The sequence below is a fragment of the Panulirus ornatus genome, chromosome 1 (assembly GCF_036320965.1).
Source record: "Panulirus ornatus isolate Po-2019 chromosome 1, ASM3632096v1, whole genome shotgun sequence".
In the NCBI taxonomy this organism is placed as follows: Eukaryota; Metazoa; Arthropoda; class Malacostraca; order Decapoda; family Palinuridae; genus Panulirus; species Panulirus ornatus.
Window position 1 is genome coordinate 25,009,648 of NC_092224.1, and position 23,944 is coordinate 25,033,591.

The 23,944-nt window shown below is 45.1% G+C and overlaps 2 protein-coding genes across 2 annotated transcripts in view; one reads left to right on the forward strand and one right to left on the reverse strand.

The window, feature by feature from the left end:
- LOC139764625 (protein croquemort-like) overlaps nucleotides 1-23,944 on the reverse strand; it is a 280,032-nt gene that overhangs the window by 236,424 nt on the left and 19,664 nt on the right.
- Nucleotides 6,538-23,944, forward strand: part of LOC139764693 (thyroid transcription factor 1-like) — a 99,296-nt gene continuing 81,889 nt past the window's right edge. The window contains exon 1 of the mRNA XM_071691606.1: nucleotides 6,538-7,618. Coding sequence (XP_071547707.1) covers nucleotides 7,243-7,618 — 376 coding nt within the window. The 5' untranslated portion in view covers nucleotides 6,538-7,242. The remainder of the gene's footprint in view (nucleotides 7,619-23,944) is intronic.

Below are 23,944 nucleotides of genomic sequence, written 5' to 3' on the forward strand. Positions count from 1 at the left end.
GGGATAATATATATATATATATATATATATATATATATATATATATATATATATATATATATATATATTCATTATACTTAATAGCCGTTTCCCGCTTTAGTGAGATAGCGCAAGGAAAGAGACGAAAGAATGGCCCAATCCATCCACATACACATGTACATACATAAACGCCCACACACGCACCTATACATACCGATACATTTCAATGTGTACATACATATACAGACATATACATATATACACTTGTACATATTCAATACTTGCTACCTTCATCCACTCCCGTCACCACCCCACCACATATGAAATAGCGCACACACACACACACACACACACACACACACACACCGCGAGGTAGCGCTAGGAAAAGAAAACTAAGGCCACATTCGTTCACACTCACCCTCTAGCTGTCATGTGTAATGCACCGAAACCACAGCTCCCTTTTCACATCTAGGCCCCACAAACTTTCATGGTTTACCCCAGACGCTTCACATACCCTGGTTCAATACCACATCATTCCAATTCACTCCATTCCTTGCACGCCTTTCACCCTCCTGTGTGTTCAGGCCCCGATCGATCAAAATCTTTTTTAGTCCATCCATCCACCTCCAATTTGGTTTCCCGCTTCTCCTCGTTCCCTGCACCTCTGACACATACATCCTCTTCGTCAAACTTTCCTCACTCATTCTCTCCATGCGACCAAACTATTTCAACACACCCTCTTCTACTCTCTCAACCACACTCTTTTTATTACCACACATCTCTTACCCTTTCATTACTCACTCGATCAAATCACCTCACACCACATATTGTCCTCAAACATTTCATTTCCAACATATCCACTCTCCTCCGCACAACCCTATCTATAGACCATGCCTCACAACCATATAACATTGTTGGAACTACTATTCCTTCAAACATACCTATTTTTGCTCTCCGAGATAACGTTCTCGCCTTCCATACATTCTTCAGCGCTCCCAGAACCTTTCCTCTCTCCCCCACTCTGTGACTCGCTTCCGCTTCCATGGTTCTACCCACTGCTAAATCCACTCCCAGATATCTAAAACACTTCACTTCCTCCAGTTTTTCTTCATTTAATCTTACCTCCCAATTAACTTGTCCCTCAACCCTACCAAACCCAATAACCTTGCTCTTATTCTCATTTACTCTCGGCTTTCTTCTTTCACAAACTTTACCAATCTCAGTCACCAACTTCTGCACCTTCTCACCCGAATCATACACCAGCGCTGTATCGTATATATCGTAGAGGATGTGTGGATCAGGTGTTTGCTTTGAAGAACTCATGTGAGAAATACTTAGAAAAGCAAATGGATTTGTATGTAACACTTATGGATCTGGAGAAGGCATATGATAGAGTTGATAGAGATGCTCTGTGGAAGGTATTAAGAATATATGGTGTGGGAGGCAAGTTGTTAGAAGCAGTGAAAAGTTTTTATCGAGGATGTAAGGCATGTGTACGTGTAGGAAGAGAGGAAAGTGATTGGTTCTCAGTGAATGTAGGTTTGCGGCAGGGGTGTGTGATGTCTCCATGGTTGTTTAATTTGTTTATGGATGGGGTTGTTAGGGAGCTGAATGCAAGAGTTTTGGAAAGAGGGGCAAGTATGAAGTCTGTTGTGGATGAGAGAGCTTGGGAAGTGAGTCAGTTGTTGTTCGCTGATGATACAGCGCTGGTGGCTGATTCATGTGAGAAACTGCAGAAGCTGGTGACTGAGTTTGGTAAAGTGTGTGAAAGAAGAAAGTTAAGAGTAAATGTGAATAAGAGCAAGGTTATTAGGTACAGTAGGGTTGAGGGTCAAGTCAATTGGAAGGTAAGTTTGAATGGAGAAAAACTGGAGGAAGTAAAGTGTTTTAGATATCTGGGAGTGGATCTGGCAGCGGATGGAACCATGGAAGCGGAAGTGGATCATAGGGTTGCGGAGGGGGCGAAAATCCTGGGAGCCTTGAAGAATGTGTGGAAGTCGAGAACATTATCTCGGAAAGCAAAAATGGGTATGTTTGAAGGAATAGTGGTTCCAACAATGTTGTATGGTTGCGAGGCGTGGGCTATGGATAGAGTTGTGCGCAGGAGGGTGGATGTGCTGGAAATGAGATGTTTGAGGACAATGTGTGGTGTGAGGTGGTTTGATCGAGTAAGTAACGTAAGGGTAAGAGAGATGTGTGGAAATAAAAAGAGCGTGGTTGAGAGAGCAGAAGAGTGTGTTTTGAAATGGTTTGGGCACATGGAGAGAATGAGTGAGGAAATAATGACCAAGAGGATATATGTGTCGGAGGTGGAGGGAACGAGGAGAAGTGGGAGACCAAATTGGAGGTGGAAAGATGGAGTGAAAAAGATTTTGTGTGATCGGGGCCTGAACATGCAGGAGGGTGAAAGGAGGGCAACGAATAGAGTGAATTGGATCGATGTGGTATACCGGGGTTGACGTGCTGTCAGTGGATTGAATCAGGGCATGTGAAGCGTCTGGGGTAAACCATGGAAAGCTGTGTAGGTATGTATATTTGCGTGTGTGGACGTGTATGTATATACATGTGTATGGGGGTGGGTTGGGCCATTTCTTTCGTCCGTTTCCTTGCGCTACCTCGCAAACGCGGGAGACAGCGACAAAGCAAAAAAAAAAAAAAAGAAAAAATTATATATATATATATATATATATATATATATATATATACACACACCACCAATTACCACAGTTACAAACACTACACCGTCATAGCTATCATACAGACAACACAAATACTGATATCCTGATACCATAACTACTTCATAGTCACAGCTGCCACATAACCACAACAACTGTTTAGTCGTAACAACTACAGAGCCTAAACCGAAAGACTTAAAACCAGCAGATATTCACAGCCTGCAAGACAGGCACAACTGGTGGATAGACTTAACTAAATGACAGCTACATCCACTACTGAAACACAGCCACATCCACCACAGAAACATCGCCACATCCACCACACAAATACCACTACATCCACCACATACCGGAATCCACCACACAGCCACAACCGTCAGACAGTCACCGTCACCACATAGCCACAGCCGGTCCCTTGACTGCCTACAACTGTACGTTACAGTCCAATTTCCAAATGTGCTGGTGTCGAGTTCCTCTTGATCCTTGACGTGTGTCGGCTGGCGACGTCGCTCCCTACTTCTGCGCTCCCTCTCTCCTGCTGCACGTGAGTCCTTCCCGCCCTCTCCTTTCGACTACTACTCTATCATTCCCTCCAGCTGGCCAGGTCATTCCGCTCGTCCCCTTCAAAAGCTTTTATTACCTCGTCCCACATTTTCTCCTCTGGCCTGGGACCCTCCCAGTACCCCTTCTGGCCCTCGATCTCCATTTGACCCTATCCTCATCCCCTCATTCTTCTCATTTCTTCCCCATTTATCACATAACACCAATTTTCCCCTCTTCCGTGTACGCACCAATTTCCTTTCCTCTGTGTCTATATACCGATTTTCCCTCTTTCGTGTATACACATATTTCACCTCTGTTTTCTTTTGGCTCCCCTTCAATTCTGTTCGGTTTTCTACATGCTATTGTGTCTTCTCACTGTCTCCTGTCTTTCTCTTCTACCCGTGTCTTGTATTCCTCCTTCACACGCCTCTTGTCTTACTCCTCCCCCTCCCGTCTCCTAGTCTTCCTCTTCCCGTACGCTCCCAGTGTCCTCCTATCTTCCATCTCTTCTACGTACCTCGACGTTCGTCCACCCTCCTGAACCGCTCTGCTCCACCATCCCCTGCGGCGCCCTCCTTCTCCACCCAGTGTATAGTTCTGCTCCCCCGCCCCGTGTGCCGCTCTACTCCTCCACCCAGCGTATAGCTCTTTTCCCTCACCTCCTGAGGTGAGGGAAAAATCCCGCCTCCCCTTGCACTAGCCTCTTCCCCTTCCCCACGTGCACTAATTTCCTCTCTGTCGCCCGTGGACTCATTTCTACCCTCTCCCTCGTGTGTACACCTCAGTTCCTCCTCCCCCGTGCACTCCTTTGTCCCTCCTTCCCCTCCCCGTGTAACCCACTGCTCTCCCCACGTACTCTCTACCCCGTGCGGTCATTAATTCTTCCTCTTCGGTTTGCTCAATTGTTCTCCTTTTCCAGTAAACTCCGTTTCCTCCGTCCCCGGATGAGAGTTCTTTCCTTCTCACCAACGTCCTTCGTCGTCCCCTCCTCGTGATCAAGCCATTTCCCCACCTCACATGGCTCCCACCACCTCCGCCGCCCGTCTCTCTCTCCCCGCTCCCCTCTCGCCCCTTCTGTTCCTCACTTTGCGAGAGCACTTACTTCCACGCCCGTGAATCATCTTCCAATTAACCCAGGCTACATCCTCACAGCCACAGTCTTGTCGCAGCCCAGGTGAGAACTACACCTCCTTGGTCCGGTTCCTCTGCCTCCTGCTCTTCCTCCTCCTCCTCCTCCTACTCCTCCTCCTCCTCCTCCTCCTCCTGCCGTGAAGCTCTTGGGACGTGGGACGAGAGCTTCAGCAGGGCCGGTCGGTCTCTCAAGCGCCTCTCTGGGTGTTCGATGGTGCTCCTGAGTCGGCAAGTGTTTCAACAACTTGTAGGGGTACCCGAGGCTTAGAGAATTGCCCCTGGAGGGCTTGGAGGGCGGCGGGATTTGATGTCGTGGGAGTGTCGATGGGTAATTAAACACCAGATAAGATATACCGAGTGTGGCTGCTGGAGACTGAACCGACGTGAGCTTTTGATGGCGGTTCGTCGCCCCCGTCAGGCGGTTGCTGGTCTGGGTGGTCCTCGAGGGCGGCGTCAGGGAGGTGTTGGTCTGTGTTGGGCTGAGGGGGGTGAGGAGAGTTGGGGGTGAGAGGGGATGGGGAGAGGGACGAGAGAAAAAGGACACAATGAAAAGCAAAAGGGAGAGACGATGGCTCATGGCTCGTGCAATCTTGCCATCAGGGCTTTCACGATTGTGTTTGGCAGTTTGAAAACGTTTATCATCTTTAACGGATGAGTTTTGATGACAGCTTTCGAGTGCGCTCCAGCAGTCTCGACCGTACGGGTCATGTAGCAACAACGCTCCGTGACGGAGAGTAAGACAATATTTCGTCATGCTGAAGCACCGTACTCTTGTGAAGTGAAGTTTATTGACTTCCTCGTCGTCGCCTTATTCAGGAGTAGCATTAGCATCTCGCGGGGGGCAGGTCCTGGCCGGCCCGCCGCTAGCTCGGCCGCCGCCCCTATATGGACGTCGTGTTTATCTGTCGTGGTCTCTGTGTTGTCTTTCCTGACGGCGAGGACTCGACTGCAGAAGCGGCACACGTGTTTCCAGTCGCAGGGGCGAGGGAAGCTGGGCCAAGATAAACACTGGAAGCTGTGCCTGGAACATGGAGTATCCGCTGCTGAAGAAGGGCGATGAGAGGAAGAATTTGTATCATGAAAAAAAGGGTCTTGTGATTACGTGATAGATTTTCCCCAGGTACTTTTTCTTTCCTTTTTGGGGAAAACATGAGTACTACTGGGTCATCTGTTGTCATCGCTAGCGTGATAACAAGTGGTGGTTGGCCTGTCCTTGCGAGCGACGGAAGATGATGACTATCCCGGTGCAGCATAATGACCTACGGCAACGTGAGGGTGAATAATCACCTGAAATATTCAGAGGCCGAGAGGACGACCACGGAGGCCAGGCCCTGTCATGTCGTAGGAGTTGGAGGGGGGGAAGGGGGTTGGTATAAAGGGGGAGGGCAGGAGAAGGGGAGGGTATGGAGGGAGAGAGAGGCTGGGGAGAGATTGGGGGGGACCAACCCGGGAGGCGGAGACATGGACATAGGAACGCTAGGACAAAGATCATGGTATTCACTCGTAATGGTCCAAAAAAGGTCACCAGGGAAGCATTTTATCCCCGCAGCAGGACCTTTACGGGGGGGTGGTAACGGTGGACGCTCTCGCCCCGCTGCCTCCTTTGTCATTAGCGTCCCCTGCCGAGCCTCCTGCAGGAGCTGCCGGCCCCGGTTATTACGTCTGGCAAGGTAGGAAGGCGGCCCGGTGCGGCGGCCTGGCGGCGACGGTGAAGCGGGCGCCCGGGAAGAAAGTAACAGTGCGGTGCGGTGCGGCAGGAGATCGTTGAGGGGAACAAAGGGGTCGTTAATTTGGCGCCCCCCAACATGGTCGACTGTCTGTAATGTAATATTAATGCACAGGCCAACGTCTCTCTATTCTGCTCTTTTCGTCTGTAAAACAGTCTCTTTTCAGTTTAGTATTCGTTCTTTTTCCTCTCATTGTTATTTCTCATAGCCACCCCGCAGTGAGTTCACAAATATTCCAAATCTATGGACCAATCTCAAGTGGGGAGGCACTTGAGACCAGCCAATCATATTAAGTGTTTCCGCCTCAGCTATTGATTGGTGGGATTTGACTTTGACGGCGCTTCGCGCATTATCATTGGTTGAACCCGGTCCAAACTCCGCCCCCGCAGGAAATTACGCGCGCTCAATGGCTCGCGGGTCCAATCGCTCCGCCCCCAGATGGCAAGATGTAAAGTTGAGCTTGGTTAGGAAAATGTCGGAAGGCTCAGAGTGCTCTCCAATCTCCACTCGCTATCAAGCCAGTGCTATCATATTACTGGAAGCCAGATCTAAGCTCATTTGCTGGTTCTCACACAGCATTAAATGTAACGAGCCCTCTAGTAAAAACCGGGAGAGCCACGTGCCGCAAGACATCCGCAGCCGCAAGCTGCCTCCGCCGCGGGCAAGGAGAGCACAAGTGATCAGGTGCCAGGCTCTTGTGAGGACGCACTTTTATCCGTAGTGCCGCCAGTGTAACTCTTGACCTGAAGGTGACTCAAGAGTGCCATCGAGTCTGTGATCCATATCTTCGGCGCCAATGAGGAGGTGCGGCGCCCCCTCGTTCCAGGTGTCGCGGCATCGATTGACCCCAAGGTGACTCTTGACTTTTACAATACCGAGACTCCGTCAAGATCATTTCTTTTGTGACGTACCTGAGGGGGGACTCTTGCTCTACGCGCTCCTTCACGGTCTTGAGGAGGGCTTACACGCCCGTCGCGTTGATACTGTTTACCGCGCTTGACCGACGATTGACACTGGCACAGTTTTGTTGAACAGGTTGTTCGCGTTGTGCGGCTATTACCGTCGTGGCGTTGAGGGTCGCGTGAGGAGAGGGGGGCCTGGCGGCGTGACAGTGACGGGCGTGGACGTGCCAAAGAGCGTCAGGCGAGGGCTGCTCAGTGGCAAGGGCCATGGTGGGGCATTAGGTCATGAGTGGGAGCCCCAGGACGAACCAGCCCTTCTCCGTGACCTCCCTGCTAAGCCCTCTGGACACCCTGGCCTCGACTGTGGACGTTGCAGCAGCAGCAGCGGCGGCAGCAGCAGCAGCAGCAGCAGGGCGGGGCTCCAGCGGCAACAGCAGCAGCAGCAGCAGCACCCTCGCCGCCTCAGGCATCGCCGCGTCGGCCTCCGTCAACGACTTCGCCGCCGCCATGCAGAACCCCTACGGCATGAGCCCGATGGCGCACATGGCGCAGTTCGGGACGCATTCCACCTACCAGTACTGCAACACCGACCTCTCGCACTACGCCGCCCCTGCCTCCGCCTCCTGGTATGGAACCTCAACCTCCGACCCGAGGTTTGCAAGTAAGTCACCAACCCGTCCGTCATGACGCCTGAATGCATGTTCTCCTTGGTAGTGTGGGTAGCCCGCCCGGCTCCGTCCGTCAGGCGGTAGCCTCGGCCGGGGGAGGTGTATGCTAGCTGGTCAGGCATCAACCATAGCAACAAGTACTAGATCCAAACGAAGTAACAAGATTATACGTTAAAGAAATACAACCACCTCTCTAACTATCTCTATCTATCTTATACACACACGCATATATATATATATATATATATATATATATATATATATATATATATATATATATATATAAAGGGCTCTGGAGGGCGGTTATTGCAACGGTTCCTGGGCAGGGGCGGCAGGATGGTTGGTGAGCTCCGCTCCGCTGGTGACACAGACGACGGAATGATAATAATTATAATGATTCACGGAAAAAATAATGAAGGAAAAATGTAATTTGTTTATGTCGAGTATTACAGCTTTTGCCTTATATAATATATATATATATATATATATATATATATATATATATATATATATATATATATATATATATATATATACACACATATATACACCAAAAAATATAGTACTAAAGAAAATATCTGGCGATATCTTTTTTCTTTATTCCCGAGGTTTTTGGTGCATTAGCCATTTACGGGATATTACCGAGATACATAAGGATACGGTCACTAATTTTTACGTCTATATTCTGTCATTATGACATACTCTACGTAGAAAATGTTAGAGACATACATCACATATATATATGTTTTCCACATACAACAGGTCTTAATGAATAAGAATGTAGGAACGAAAATAGTGATCATATAATGATTCGTATTATATATATATATATATATATATATATATATATATATATATATATATATATATATTAGTAGGACGGTCTGAGGATTGGTGAGCTGACCCTTGGTGACGACCCCGTGTTGGTAATCATCCTGCTGGTGACTATATCGTTGCTGGTGAGGATCGTCATGATCCCACTCCTCCAGGAGGTCTCGAGCCTCACTGGTGACCTTGTTGTTGGTGAGGCGAGTGTTGGTGTTCTTGATACTCCAGACCTTTATTGGTGAAGAAAATGTTGGTAGATATGATGGTAGTGATATGACTTTATTGTTGGTGAAGGAAATGTTGGAGAACTTGATGCTAGTGAAGTCATTGTTGAAGGAAATCTTGGTGGACTTGATGATACATATTGTTGGTGAAGGAAATGTTGGAGGATTTGATGGTAGTCATCTTATTGCTGGTGATGGAAATGTTGGAGAAATTGATAACTGTGACCTTATCGTTGGGGAAGATGTTGGAGGACTTGATGGTAATGACTTAATCATTGGTGAAGGAAATGTTGGAGGAGTTGATGCTAGTGACCTTATCTTTCAAGGAAGAGTATCATAGACAGACCTTATGCAAGATCGCTTCTGGTAGCGTACTGACCTTACGTGGTGGCGTGAGTGCCTTCAGACTACAATATAACCTTTCAGAATCTTAAACAATTTATGACGATAAAAAAATAAATCATGTTACCTCCCAATTCAGAGTCAGTAAGTCGACGTTACCTCCCAATTCAGAGTCAGTATGTCGATGTTTATACCCGTCGATCAATAGCCTCCAATTTTCGCAATACGGAAAATAGGATTAGTTCAACACATCGGGAACTCCATTGTAATACGATCTGATATCAAATAAGGTCGGGTGGATCAATCTTGAAGGCGTTGGTTGATTTTCTTTTGTTTTTTTTGGGGGGGTTAACCATCGGTGACTGAGGCGAGATTAACCTTATCAATAACGCCCTTGGACTCCGAGGTCGCGAGGACACCAGACATGAGAACTCTGGGAGTCTCGTCACCACCAGTTCAGAGAGCGGTCATACACCGCCAGCGGTGACACCGAGGTATGACGACGGTCAGCGGTGATAAGCAATATCTGTTTGTCTCACTTAGAGATCATGTTCGCGTCGACCCTCTTCCTCCGCCGTTGAGACGACTGATGGATGTGTTCCTTCATGATACGTGGAATATGGTCCACTCCAGGATGGGTGACATGGGAGGTACTGGATGATACAAGATCCGATTGTCCATGACGCGATTATCTGCTGCAGGACAGTATTCTAATCTACATCGATTGAGGCAGGATACCTCCTCTGTCACTGAGGGAACCACTTGGTTATGGGATGTGGAAAAAAAAAAACAAAAAAAAAAACGAAGAATTGGGTCCACCTTCCATCGCGTGTTTTCTAAACTGTTTTTGTCATGTCAAAAATTACTGGAGATTTGCGGGTTTTAGATCTTTCCTTTAAACAAACGTGACATGGATTTCAAGTTTTCACAGTGAACCAATTTTTCATGATGAAGCACTGATGTGAAAATCGGTGATAATGAATTATGAAAAAAGTGGCATTTCTATAACTGTGTTATGTGTGGTGTACGTTATCATCCGTGCATGTTGATAATAAGGATCAGTCAACTGTTTGCTCTAAAATATTTCCAGCATCATCCGGTGCATCCATCATAATCCGGTGCATCGATCATTATTCGGTGCATCCATCATAATCCGGTGCATCGATCATTATTCGGTGCATCGATCATTATTTGGTGCATCGATCATTATCCGATACATCTTTATGGTCAACGGTCTTAACACACCAGAATCACCAACACAAACGGAATTTCCAACAGATACTACAATGGTCGATGTTCTCACTGTGGTTTCCTCTCGCGCTACCACCAGCAGAAGACAGACGTGTGAGGTTAGAGTAAGGCTGCATCATCCACACTAACATTGGTATAGCGTTCCCAATTTTGTAAGTTGTTCCATCACGAAGGAGAATTGCTCTTCGGCGAGGTTTTAACTTCGTCAGTGGACGAAGAGGAGTTTAGAGTCTCGTTGAGAACTTTTTCGCTCCAGAGGAGTCCACTAGTTAGCTTCCTGCTCCTGCGTGGAGCGCAGTTTCGAAGCTATAGGAATCCTCACAGCGGAGGTGCTGGAGCTGTATAACGACACACACACACGGGCTTCTGAAGTGTCGCGGTTAGCATTGCACATCATGAGTCAGCACGGGCCTGCCTGAAGTCGGACTTGTATGAATTTGAATCTCGGGCGAAGCAGTCAGCCCATACCTAACCCAGGTGTTCATCACCTCCTTGGGGCTGGTCGATGAATGGGTATGTGGCTTAAGCTAGTGTGTGTGACTACTGTTTGTGTGTTGACCCGTCTCTCTCTCTCTCTCTATATATATATATATCTCATGTATAAGTTTCCTATGTATGTATGGATATGCAAACATATACAAACTATCCTGTGTGTGTGTGTGTGTGTGTGTGTGTGTGATGCACTAATCTTGGTTGCACTTGGGAGCCGTTTGCTTTCACCACACACCAATACACACCAGCACACACAGACACAGACCTGGATATACCAACACACACCAGTACACTCAAACACACACCAGTAAATACCAATACACACCGGAACACGGTACCAGTACACACTAGAATACACAGGCACACACCAGTACACACAGCACACACAACACACCAGCACACACGCCACACACCAGTACACAAAGGCATACACCAGTATACATGGCACACATAAGCACACACCAGTACCCATGGCACACACCTGTACACATCGCACACACCAGTCCACATGGCACACACCAATACACACGGCACACACCAGTACACATGGCAAACACCAGTACACACGGCCCTCATCAGTACACATGGCACACACCAGTACACATGGCACACACCAGTACACACGGCACACACCAGTACACACGGACCACACCAGTACACACGGCACACACTAGTACACATGATACACACCAGTAAACATGGCACATTCCAGTACACACAGCAAACACCGGTACACATGGCATACACCAGTACACACACCAGTATGCATGGCACACACCAGTACACACGGGACACACTAGTACACATGGCACACACCAGTACACATGGCACATCCAATACACACGGTACGGACCGGTACAGACCAGTACACACGTTAGGGACCGGCATTCATCAGAAACACTGCCACACACCAGTACGCACACCAGTACTGACAAGTAATCGCACAGTAGGTACACGGAAGCAGGAGAGAGTTCAGGACCCGCTCCTCCTTAACCAGAAATTTTTCTCAAGTAATTTTGAAGATAATCAGGCTATCGCTGGAAGCAGAGAACCTGAAGGAGAAGAAGAAGAAGAGGAGAAAGCCTCATTGGCAACATTGTGTACTTCGTGAAGCCTCGTGCCTTCATTGCTAGATTCCTTCTTTCACGAGTGAAGCAAGATCTAAACTGTTCTTTCGAAGGTTCATCTGTGAAGTGATTTTCTCTTGGGTCGAGTGTATCAGTGTGAGGCAGTTAGTGAGTAACTCGTCTGGACTGATGGTAGGAAATGTGTCGAGGTTTACATGTGGACACTTATCGTCCAGCTGAGTGGATCTGGCGATCGGTAGGGAGTTTACGGTGGGTCGCCGTCTGAACGGTGCTTGATAGCTGGTATGGCCTTTTATATCTTAGCCACTTCGAGTACAGACGGCACGACCCTTGAGTATAGACGACACGACCCTTGAGTATAGACGACACGACCCTTGAGTATAGACGACACGACCCTTGAGTACACACGGTACGACCCTTGAATACAGACGGCACGACCTTGGGACGACTATTTGGCTATTCAAAGGTAATACAGGACTTAGTATGAGTATACTGGAATTAATGGTTGGCTATGAGCAGCTTATGGTCATCAAGCCAGCCAGAGCCCGTTTTCTCAGGCCATACAGAAGGGTGGAGGGTAATGGGTTGGGGAGAAGTCCCCTAGCTATGGTAGGGATGGCCAGTATTGGGTATGGAACCCGAGGGCTTCCCGGGCCGACAGTGAGGCAATGCAACAGCATCACTAGCTGTGAGATATACGTGAAACAGACGTTCTTTAGGGTGTGTTTGTGGTTGGCTCCTGAGGGTGTGTTAAGAGGTGTGATCTACACGCACACTGTCTTCTTTGTCATACTTCCTCAGCTTCGTGCTATGAAGGAGGAGCCTATCTCATCTCGAGACATTCGGTTTATGAACGATGCGCACGCCACTTTTCTCTCATTAACACTGGGTCGCGTTTAGTGGCTTAATTTCTAAACGTACTCTGTCCCTTTCTGGTGTTCACCACACTGTCTTCTAGATGCGTTGGTACTGTCATGGGTACAGTCCTGTCTGTCTGTCTGTCTGTCTGTCTCTCTCTCTCTCTCTCTCTCTCTCTCTCTCTCTCCTCGGTGTGCTGGCGGTGTCTTGGCGCTCCTGAGACCCCGTGGACTCGTGGTTCATATCTCATAGGATCCCGGTGCCACGTCCAGTTTCCTCCCACACAGGTGCACATTCCACCCAACGAGATATTTCCTCTCAGATCGACCGACCGTCCCTCTGGTCATGAGCCTAAATCCTTCCTTCGTATTTGTGATTGTGAAAAACTTCCAAAAATTTTTTCTAATGAAAATTTGGAAGAATTACTCATGTGGGATTTATGATAAAATTCTTAAAATCCCAGGTAATGTGACTGCTTGTTGATTGGATTATAGAAGGATTAATCTATCTTCAGATAATACGATATTAATTCTCTCAAAGTATCATAAAATGTGTATCGAATATATAGAATGTTTATCATTAAGAAAGACACCGTCACACCCGATATGTTGGCAGACGTCATCATACATGGTGCTAGAGTTACCAGATGTTGGCTGACATCATTATGCATGGATCTAAAGTTACTAAATAAGACACTTGACAAGCTTTGGCCCAACGATCTTGTGCTTGGAACTAACTCTCTCTCTCTCTCTCTCTCTCTCTCTCTATATATATATATATATATATATATATATATATATATATATATATATATATATATATAATGGTCTTGGAGAGAGGGGCCAGTATGCAGTCTGTAGGGGATGAGAAGGCCTGGGAAGTGGGTCAGTTGTTGTTTACTGATGATCCAGCACTGGTAGCAGTTTCGAGTGAGAATTTTGCTGAAGTTAGTGACTGAGTTTGGAAGATAGTATGAAAGGAATAAGTAGAGAGTAGATGGGAATAAAAACAAGCTTATTTGGCTCAGCATGGTAGAGGGACAGATCAATTGTCGATGTGAGTTTGAATAGAGAATAACTGAAGTGAAGTGTTTTGAATACTTGAGGTGGATCTGGTAGCGAACAGAACCATGGAAACGTAAGTGAGTCATAAGGTGGGGGAGGGGACAAAGGTTCTGGGAGAGCTGAAAAACGTGTGAGAGAGAGATCGTTATCAAGGAGGGCAAAAGTGGGTATGTTTGAAGGTACTGTATAGCAGTTCCAATGATACCGTATGGATGTGGAGCATGGGCTATAAGTAAGGCTGTACGGAAGAGGGTGGATAATGACAACATTTGGTCTGAGGTGGTTTGATCGAGTAAATGAGCTTTGGAACTGGTCATCATGTCATAGTTTCCTAAGGAATGTGAGGTGCCATTTCAAAAATTGTTATATAAAAGAGAGAGAGAGAGAGAGAGAGAGAGAGAGAGAGAGAGAGAGAGAGAGAGAGAGAGAGAGAGAGAGAGAGAGAGAAATATGAAGTCAGGAAAGAAAGAAAAAGATCTTAAGATCATTATGCATCTGTTCCTTGTATTATCTTCTACATGACTCACCTACAGCCGGATTACGTGAGGTGAGCATTGTAATACCTCGCATCTGGATACCTAATTACAAGTCTTTTTTTTCCTCACTTGAATAGTTACTCTTAAATGAGAAAATACGTGGTGTCTGAGAGGGATTTGGTCGAGGTTAAGTTGGGCACATTGTCAGCGAGTATCATATGGGGAATGATAGGCTACTGTTTGGTGAGCAGTACAAGGGAATGTTTCGCATATTGTTGGTGAACAGCACAAGGGAATGGTTGGCACACTATTGGCGAGCAGTACAAGGGAATGGTTGGCACACTATTGGTGAGCAGTACAAGGGAATGGTTGGCACACTATTGGTGAGCAGTACAAGGGAATGGTTGGCACAACTGTTGGTGAACAGCACAAGGGAATGGTTGGCACACTGTTGGTGAGCAGTACAAGGGAATGGTTGGCACACTGTTGGTGAGCAGTACAAGGGAATGGTTGGCACACTGTTGGTGAGCAGTACAAGGGAATGGTTGGCACACTATTGGTGAGCAGTACAAGGGAATGGTTGGCACACTATTGGTGAGCAGTACAAGGGAATGGTTGGCACACTGTTGGTGAGCAGTACAAGGGAATGGTTGGCACCCTATTGGTGAGCAATACAAGGGAATGGTTCATAATGTTGGTAGGCAGTACAAGGGAATGTTTGGCACATTGATGATGGCCAATACAAAGGAATGTTTAGCATATTGTTGGTCAAGAGTTCAAAGGAATGGACGGCACATTGTCGGTGGGCAGTACAAGGGAATGAGGAATGCGACAACAGACGTCTCTGACAGACAGCCCTGTGAGGGTATCAGAGATGTGAAGCCTCTGACGTATTCATGATGACGTCTTTAAACTATCGAACGAGCGTTTGTACGAGTGTCATGACCAGCACTTCTGAACAGTTTACTAGGGGGTGCTGAAGGGCAAACATAAAGAGCCCCCGGGAGAAGGGACGTTGGCAATATCGTATCAGATATCACAGTGGTATTGAGGGGAACACACACACACACACACACACACACACACACACACACACACACACAACCATATTTGTTGTACGCTTCATTAACTCATATTTCGATCCCAGGAAGGGGGGGATATAAGTAAGTTAGATTCGTATTTGAATCCTAATGATGCATTCGAGGACACTCGACACATTTTGGGTTATATTCTATATTTCATTATCTGCTTCGTTTTTTTTTTTCTCTCTCTTTTTAATGAAATCGAGATCGTTCATCTGTGCAACTGGCGGCAGACTTATCATCTGTCATGTTGCCCCCCAGGTTATTGGTACGAGGTTTCTGGATATGACACGAAATGATATTTCCAGAGGACGGTTTACCCAGCCACGCCCTACTGAGTTGAAATGGAACCAACAGATGCTTTATGGACATCTATTTCTTTTCCTTCTGTTAATTGCTTTCACCTCTCAATGATAAATGAATTATGAAGCATGTCATACTATTATATATATATATATATATATATATATATATATATATATATATATATATATATATATATCCTGGGGATAGGGGAGAAAGAATACTTCCCACGTATTCCCTGCGTGTCGTAGAAGGCGACTAAGAGGGAAGGGAGCGGGGGGCTGGAAATCCTCCCCTCTCGTTTTTTTTTTTAATTTTCCAAAAGAAGGAACAGAGAAGGGGGCCAGGTGAGGATATTCCCTCAAAGGCCCAGTCCTCTGTTCTTAACGCTACCTCGCTATCACGGGAAATGGCGTATAGTATGAAAAAAAAAAAATATATATATATATAGTCCTCTGACCACTTTCCTGTCTTTGAGACTTCACATACTGCCTACTGAGTAATGATGAGTGGAACCTACTTCATAAACCTCTCAGCATTTCACCGAAGGTTTCTCTGTGTGTGTGATAAAGACAAAATGAAACAACTAATCCTTCCCATGGAACTAGGTATTACCCTTTCCCCTGCAGGGAACCTTCGTTCAATCTTCCATGGCAGAAATCCAAAGAAAATAAACGAACTACCAGCAAAGACTGGAAGCACAACACACACACACACACACACACAACTACATGACAACATGTACACAAGCAAAACATATGACAAGTTCCGGTACAATTTTTTTTTCTTTTACTTTATTATTTGACAAATATATCTCGAGACTGAAGCCACTATATCAATTGCCATTCTTATTTTTTCTTAATACTCTAAGACTACATCTGGACGTAAAGACAAATCTTCTCTCAGCGTTTACAATGATAACAAGCTTTCGACTCAGTCCAACCCCAGTGTCCCTCTCCCAGACAGATTTGAAGTCATCCATTCGTTCACTTTTTAGATATTGATGCAAGGTGTGGCGTTAGGTTCTTCTCGTTAGACTTCCCTCATGAAGCATGCCCTTTTCTCTTATTTCATAGATATCCCATTTTCTATCTAAAGTATTTTTGTGCAGACGTAAACACAACAATGATCTTTCACACAAATGCTGGAGTCTTCTGTGACTTCCTTGTTCTTTACGCATCCGTGAATTTTCAGTCACCACCAACTATAATCTAATACACACTTGACATTTCCTCTACAGGAAACTCTTCTATAGTTCAGATAATCAGACCTCCAACAACTTTCTGTGTAAATCATCTCTGAGTCACATTCTTAGTTCTGATCTCATAACGATCGTACAGGTATGGGAACACCATCTTTCTTACATTTATAGTAACGAAAACTCGTTCACAAACTATTACTCTTTAACAAGGCAGTTCTCGCCCATCTTTTTCCTTAACAGCAGTCTAACTCAATTAATTCTCAGATCGACATCTTTCTTTCATTAACCCTTAACGACATAACGCAGCTGGAATTAGAAATGTTTGCACTTGCTGGAAATGCATGTAAAATTTTTTGTGTGTGTCTTTTCCTAAATATTTTCCTTTACAGTTACTCAACTTTTAAGAAAATCATGTTCATTTGCACACAAGGGAATTCTTAGTTCCAGTATGGGAAAGTGCATCTTTGTTCTATTTACTCTAAGTTGAAAATTTAATATCGGACCCAGCTCACTTCTAACATCTACCTAACCTCCTCTTCATCATTATGCAACTCTCCTTTCCTCATCTGATCGCTGCTCTCATGGCAACAGCTGATAGTCAGTCCATTGTGGTTCCCTCACCTGGGTCCAGAACACGTCACTTGCTACCCCTGACCAAGTCAAATGGTCTACCGTCGACATCCCAGACACGCGAACATCATCCTCCTCCTGCACCTTATTTACACACTCGTCATCCACGACCTGCCACCCTTCTCTTCACCCATGATTCCCTCTTATTTCCCCTAGCCAGCGAGTCCGTAACTGCCAATCAATAACTTTTCTTTTTGAGGCAGGATATACACCCATCTCATTTCCTACAGAGGGCAAGGCCATGTAATCTCGAATGTGGGGTTGAGTATGAGTGCGTTCCTACGAGAGTGTAGTGATACCCACGTGTGTCTCATTTTGCTGCTCGTCAAGGGAAAATAACAAACCACCAGGATAAAAATAGGCATAATTCTTTCAGGGTCGGGTTTCATGGTAGTACCTGAGACCCAAATGAGGATGATAAATGTGACAATGATACGCGTAGAAGCTCTTGGTGGTGGAAATGTTTACTTTGGTCTTATAACACAGGGAGTCATGCTGTAGTATACTGTACAGTGGAACAAAGGCAGTAATATGATGTCCAGTGGAACAGAACTTAACTTGGTGTTCTGTGTCTTGTAGTTGTGTGTGTATGTATGCAACTGCTGATTTGTAATTGTTTAACTGCACTGTATGGAGAGGAAGTTCTACATTCGTGGGTGCCCATATCTTGAACTCTCTCGATCAAACAACTTTTTAAACTTCAGTTGTGTCAGCTCTCAATTTCTTTAATTCATATAATTCAAACACTAACCATCCTTATGCTATCAAACATACTCCTTTACATAGTGAATTTCTCACTTAATATCATGTGATGGCCTTTCTGTCGACGAGTCTTCAGCAGAACCACTCGCTCTTCACCTCATCAAATGACCCCTTATCCTTCTCTCTTCCATAGTGGACAAAATTTTGTCTTCTAACCACCTTTCATTGTACCGCACCTGTCTTACTCCTGGCGCCATCTATGCTACCTTCCTTATAGCTTTTGTATTAGTTCTTCGTACTTGACCAAACTCGAGCAGCATATTCTAGTTTTGTCCTCAGATACGATGTGAATTGTTTGCTAGATGTTTCCTTGTCCATGCATTTGAATACGATCCCAATTTTTGTCAGTTTACATTTCTTTTCTTGTACAGTACTCCTAAAGTGAGGCTCTAGTGACACTTTAAAAACATTGGCAACACCCATGTTCCTCTCTCTCAGATTCTTGCAGATTATTTCCAGGTGGATGTTACTCCTATCGAAGTCTTTCAACGTGTTCCATCCGCATTACTTTGCATTAATCGGGCTGAAGTTGATCAACCAAGTACCAGACCAACTCCGGAGTTTGGTTAGGTAAACTGGTGCTATCTTCACCATTCTTGACTATCCTCTTGATCTTGGAATCATCTTAAAATAAAATCAGGTATGATCACAATTTCAGAAAGTTACTCACAAAGATCAAGAAGAGCAATGGTCCTAGAACGGAGCCTTGTGGCACACCACTGGTAACCAACTAGTTTTGAAAAGGTTCGTTAGTCAGGGGTCCTTTGTTCCCTAACATTGAGGCAAATCTCTATCCATTGAAAGAGTTTCCTCACCCTCCTATTCCTTCTTGAAAAATCAGCTTTCTTGCCAGTCTCACGTAAGGTATAGTGTCAAATGCTTTCAGGCTGTCCAGATACACATAGTCCATCCATTTCTCTTTTTTGTTTCAATGGGAGCTCACTCTCTCAGTATTCAAAGAGGCTTGCCCTGCATAACCTTTCCCTGAATCTGTGGTATCTCTCTCTCAGGCAGCTCCATCTATGCACGCAGTCATCAATTTGCTTTGCGATTATCTTTTATAGTATCTTACAGACCACACATGTCAGGGTAATTATTCTGTGGTCTCTTTCCTTAAAGACAGTTACAAAGTTTGCCCCTTTTCCACACCTTTGGCACTTCACCTGATTCCAGAGACTTGATGAGTCAAGCGTATGTGCGTACTTCTTCAACTTCGTCAGGACGATGAGTCTTACATGAGTAAGGCCCTTTAGTAGTCTGTTCATATATCTAAAAATTTCAATGCTTTCATAGACTTTTTCCCGTTCTATCTCACTGCTATTGGAGATACAGCTTCTTCCATTGAGGAAACACTTTTGAACTTGTCATGTAGCTCTTTGGTGTTTACGTCATCTACATTTCTTCCCTCTAAATCCTTCAACATGATCAGCTGCTCTAACTGACATTTTACCTCTGATGAATTCATAGAGAAATTGTTTTTTTCTTCCTTGTCTAAATTCTTTTCAAAGCTTCACTGCTCCTCCTAGCGTATCCTGCAATTCTCCATACTGTGTTTCTTAGTCCCTTTCAAGTATTGGCTGGATAGTGCCACCTAGATAGTCTCCATAGTACATTCCTGACGTCATTTATTGAACAATACAAGTCACGGTTCCAACCCTTCCCCGTGTTTACAGCTACAGGAGTCAATGTTCCTGTTCCTTCATTGCATCTTTTACAGAATATTCCATGACAATGATCTACATCATGGTAGATGAACACCATCTCTTAAATCAAGCTCCAACTGACATTCACTAGCTTTGTGTAGTTTCTTCTTTGATCCTTTCATGATGGCCATATGATCAAACTCAAGCATTATATGAATCCCTTTTTCCAGCTGGTGCGTAAATATATGACCCACTTATGATGGCGCATGACACCCTTTTGCATTCAGTGTTCTCTTTACCATATAAGAAATTTTCCTGTACATAGTCGAGGAACTTGTGTCTCCATGACTTTATCTCCATAAGAATTTAAGGTCTCCCGGCCTGTGCTTCTGTGATTGTAATACCCAATTACTGAACTTTATCATCTCTGAGGAATATACGTTTCGAAGCATTGATTGTTCTTTCTTGGTTGTCTTTGTACACATGCTCTGATTCATTAACAGTTTTTGGGATTTTATAAATTATCAAGACCTCCATACAAATCTTACCTGTAATTATTCTTATTATATACTACATAAATGAGCCATCTACCAACATCTTTGGAAGAACATTATCATCCCTTATCGAAGCAGACTCTTCTTCCTTTCTTGTCATTTCTTTCTGTCCATATCATATCTCCTTCTGGAGAGATTAGGTCAGATCTTATCGGTTTAACAAGTTCTGTCTTTGATATTCCGACATCAGGTTTCTTTTCCCTAATTCGGTTCTTGAACTTCCATTTGATAACAGTCCATCTGCGTTTGTATACATCATTTTCAGTTTAGAAGAATTCAAAAGAGCAAATGACTGACTATTGGTCTATCCAGCAGGTAAATCTTTAATCCCCTGAGCACAACGGTACGATGCTTTGGCTCGACAGTACTACCCTTGAGCACGACAGTGCTACCCTTGATGAGCATGATTATACAACATTTGAGCGCGACAGGACAATCATTGAGCACGAAAGTACATATCTTGAGCACGACGGTACAACCATGTAGCACGACGGTACGACCTTTGAGCTCGACGATACTACCATGTAGCATGGCGGTACAACCCTCTAGTACGACGATACTACCATGTAGCACGACGGTACGACCCTCTAGCACGACGATGCTACCATGTAGCACGACAGTGCGACCTTTGAGCACGACGATACTACCACTGAGAACAACGACAGAGCCCATGGACAGGTTGGTGTGAACGTCTTTCCGCCTAAGAGTCGCGGGCCATACGGCAGGTTACGCCATCACACCCAGGGATCGAACCGACCCACACTCAAGGGTCGTATCGTCTTGCTCAAGGGTCGCACGGTCGTCCCTAAGGGTCGTATCGTTGTCCTCAAGGGCCATACCTTCGTACTCAAAGGAGTCTCAGATCCGTCGTACAGAAGTAGAATACAACATGCCGAAGAATCTTTTTAGTCATTTTCATTATCGAAAGTTGATGGAGTTCAAGGAATGTTGTTCACAGTATAATGGATATTGCTCAGTTTCGTTCCTGGAACTCTGAACCCTCGTTAGCCAGGGAGATGATAAACCCAAGCCAACAGGAAAAGTGAACCCAAGCCAACCAGGGAAGTGAACCTAAAGCAGGTATCGAAGTGAACTCAAGCCAGCTAGTGAAGTGAAAAAGTTTGACCGACAAAAAAAGGTTTCAATTATTTTGAAGGACTTAAGTTTTGTTGGTTGTTATATAACATATTCTCAACTTCATGTCCTCGTGACGTCTCAGCTACCACACACACACACACATATATATATATATATATATATATATATATATATATATATATATATATATATATATATAAGGGTGTAACCGGATTCCATTTGCAAATGGTTACACCGTCAGTGACAAGTTATCTTCCGTGAGGTTACGCGTTTGTAAACTGATGGTTAGGAGTAAAGTCTCGTCGAGGACCTTCTCGCTGCAAGGGAGTCCATCACCTCCCTGCTCCTGCATGGAACGCAACCTCGCACCTTCAGGAGTCCGAAAAAAGTGGTAATGGGGTGTAATGATATGGAACATATGCGTGTGTCAGTAGTGGAGAACCAGAAAACCAAATTGGAGATGGAAGGATGGAGTGAAAAAGACTTTGAACGCTCGTGGGTTTGAACATGCAGGAGGGTGTAAGGCGTGTACGGGATGGGCTAAATTGGAACTATTTGTTATACAGGGATTAACGCGGTTGTTACTGGACTGAACCATGGCATGTGAAGCGTCCGGGGCCTGGATGTACATAGGGAGCTGTGGTTTCGGTGCATTACACATGACAGCTAAAGAATGGATGTGAGGGGATGCGACCTTTCTTCGTCTGTTCCTGGCGAAACCTCACTAACACATGGAGAGATGACCCATCCTACCATCGAGTGTCTCTGAGAATACAGCACGCTGACAAGTCGTAGCTGTGAGGCTTGAGATGCAAAGTGCCTCATGTTCTGGAGGGTTAGTCCATCGTTTTCTTCGTTACGTTATCCGTTGATACATTGCGCGATGCCTCGAACGTGAAGGTCGTCTCGCACAGGATAAAGTGCTCCTTTAATGGACACTGCGAGTGGAGTTGAAACGCGCCTCTTCATTTTTTTTCCTCTCGGGTAGTGTGTCACTATCATTAACAGGGAATCACGGACTTTTTATGTCATTGACTAAGGATTCATCAGTTGTATAGAGCGAAAATATTCATATTTTTCATTATGGATCAGACTTTGAACAGTTTGAACATACGTGTTATCAGATATTTACGACAGTATTGGGAATGGAAAAGTTGTCGAATATTTATAACCTGGTGATATGTGATGGATGATTTTCTAAATTCAGTTCTGTTGATACGTAAAAAAAAAAAAAAAAAAAAGATAAACGCTCAGTTAGCTTTTTCTTTTCTTCCAGGCGGAAAGACATGATGCACCATTTCTGAAATTACGTTTAGGTATATTAGAAAACGGGGAATCTGAACACCAACTGTAGCTAAAAATGCTTCACGTAGAGGAGGGTTGGGGTGCAGCAGCAAGCAGCCGCTCCCTCCTGTACTCTGCAGTTTCCGAGACGTTACGAGGGCAGAAAAGTGGACACACCGAGCTAACCATCATGAAAGCATTTTAGACAAAATATGACGAAGGAATAGACCTACATCTTGTAAGGGGTTTAGAGATGATCACGACCATGGATTGAAACTATGTTGGTTCTAATTACTCAAACAGATCGAGGAGACAGCTGAGTCTAACTGCTCGGGTGAGGTGGTTGTCAGCAGAAGAGAAAACAATGATTTCTCTGGTCGTCATTACTCTCTAGCGTATCGACTCACCTTGAGCCACCAATCAGACTGAGCTGTTTCTCCTTGATCCATTTACCTCAGTAATTTAGATAAGAAAACAGCAGTTTTGATTGCTCTTTACCAGTTCCACATACCAGTCTGGACGAGATGGGTGTAACACTGATCCCTTCTTTAATGTAGTGTCAAAATCCACGTTTTCCCAGTGCTTCAACATGTGTCACAGAAGCAATAATCTCAAACCGGAACGAAAACGACAGACACATTTATGTGGAAAACTATAAAGATATGAAAGATTAAATTGGAAAAAAAGATCCAATTTTTACTATTCATTGAGAAGATGGTAGACTATCCTGCACTATCCTTATGAAATTTCTAGATCGCTTTAGTCGCTGAGTTAACGACGTACGGGCCCTGTGTATGATGCCCTGACCTTTGACCTGACCCTTACCCAATTATCATACCGTCCTGCTAAACCTGGCTAGGCAGAAGCCGAATTCTTACAATGTAAGATAATCCCAGTGGGGGGAGATAGATGGGCTCATGATGGTGCACGCAAGAACACTCAGGGCGCGACCGCACGCACTGCATGCCACACTCACAGGGGGGGTGAGGAGGGTCACCTCAGCTTGAAGTATAATAGAACGGCTGGACACACGTACATACCTGCACACACTAATTACCCCACCAAACGGTACACTCTATGTATTGGTGCTACGTCAAATGGTACACCACCCTCACACCGCTATACTACTAAGCCATAAG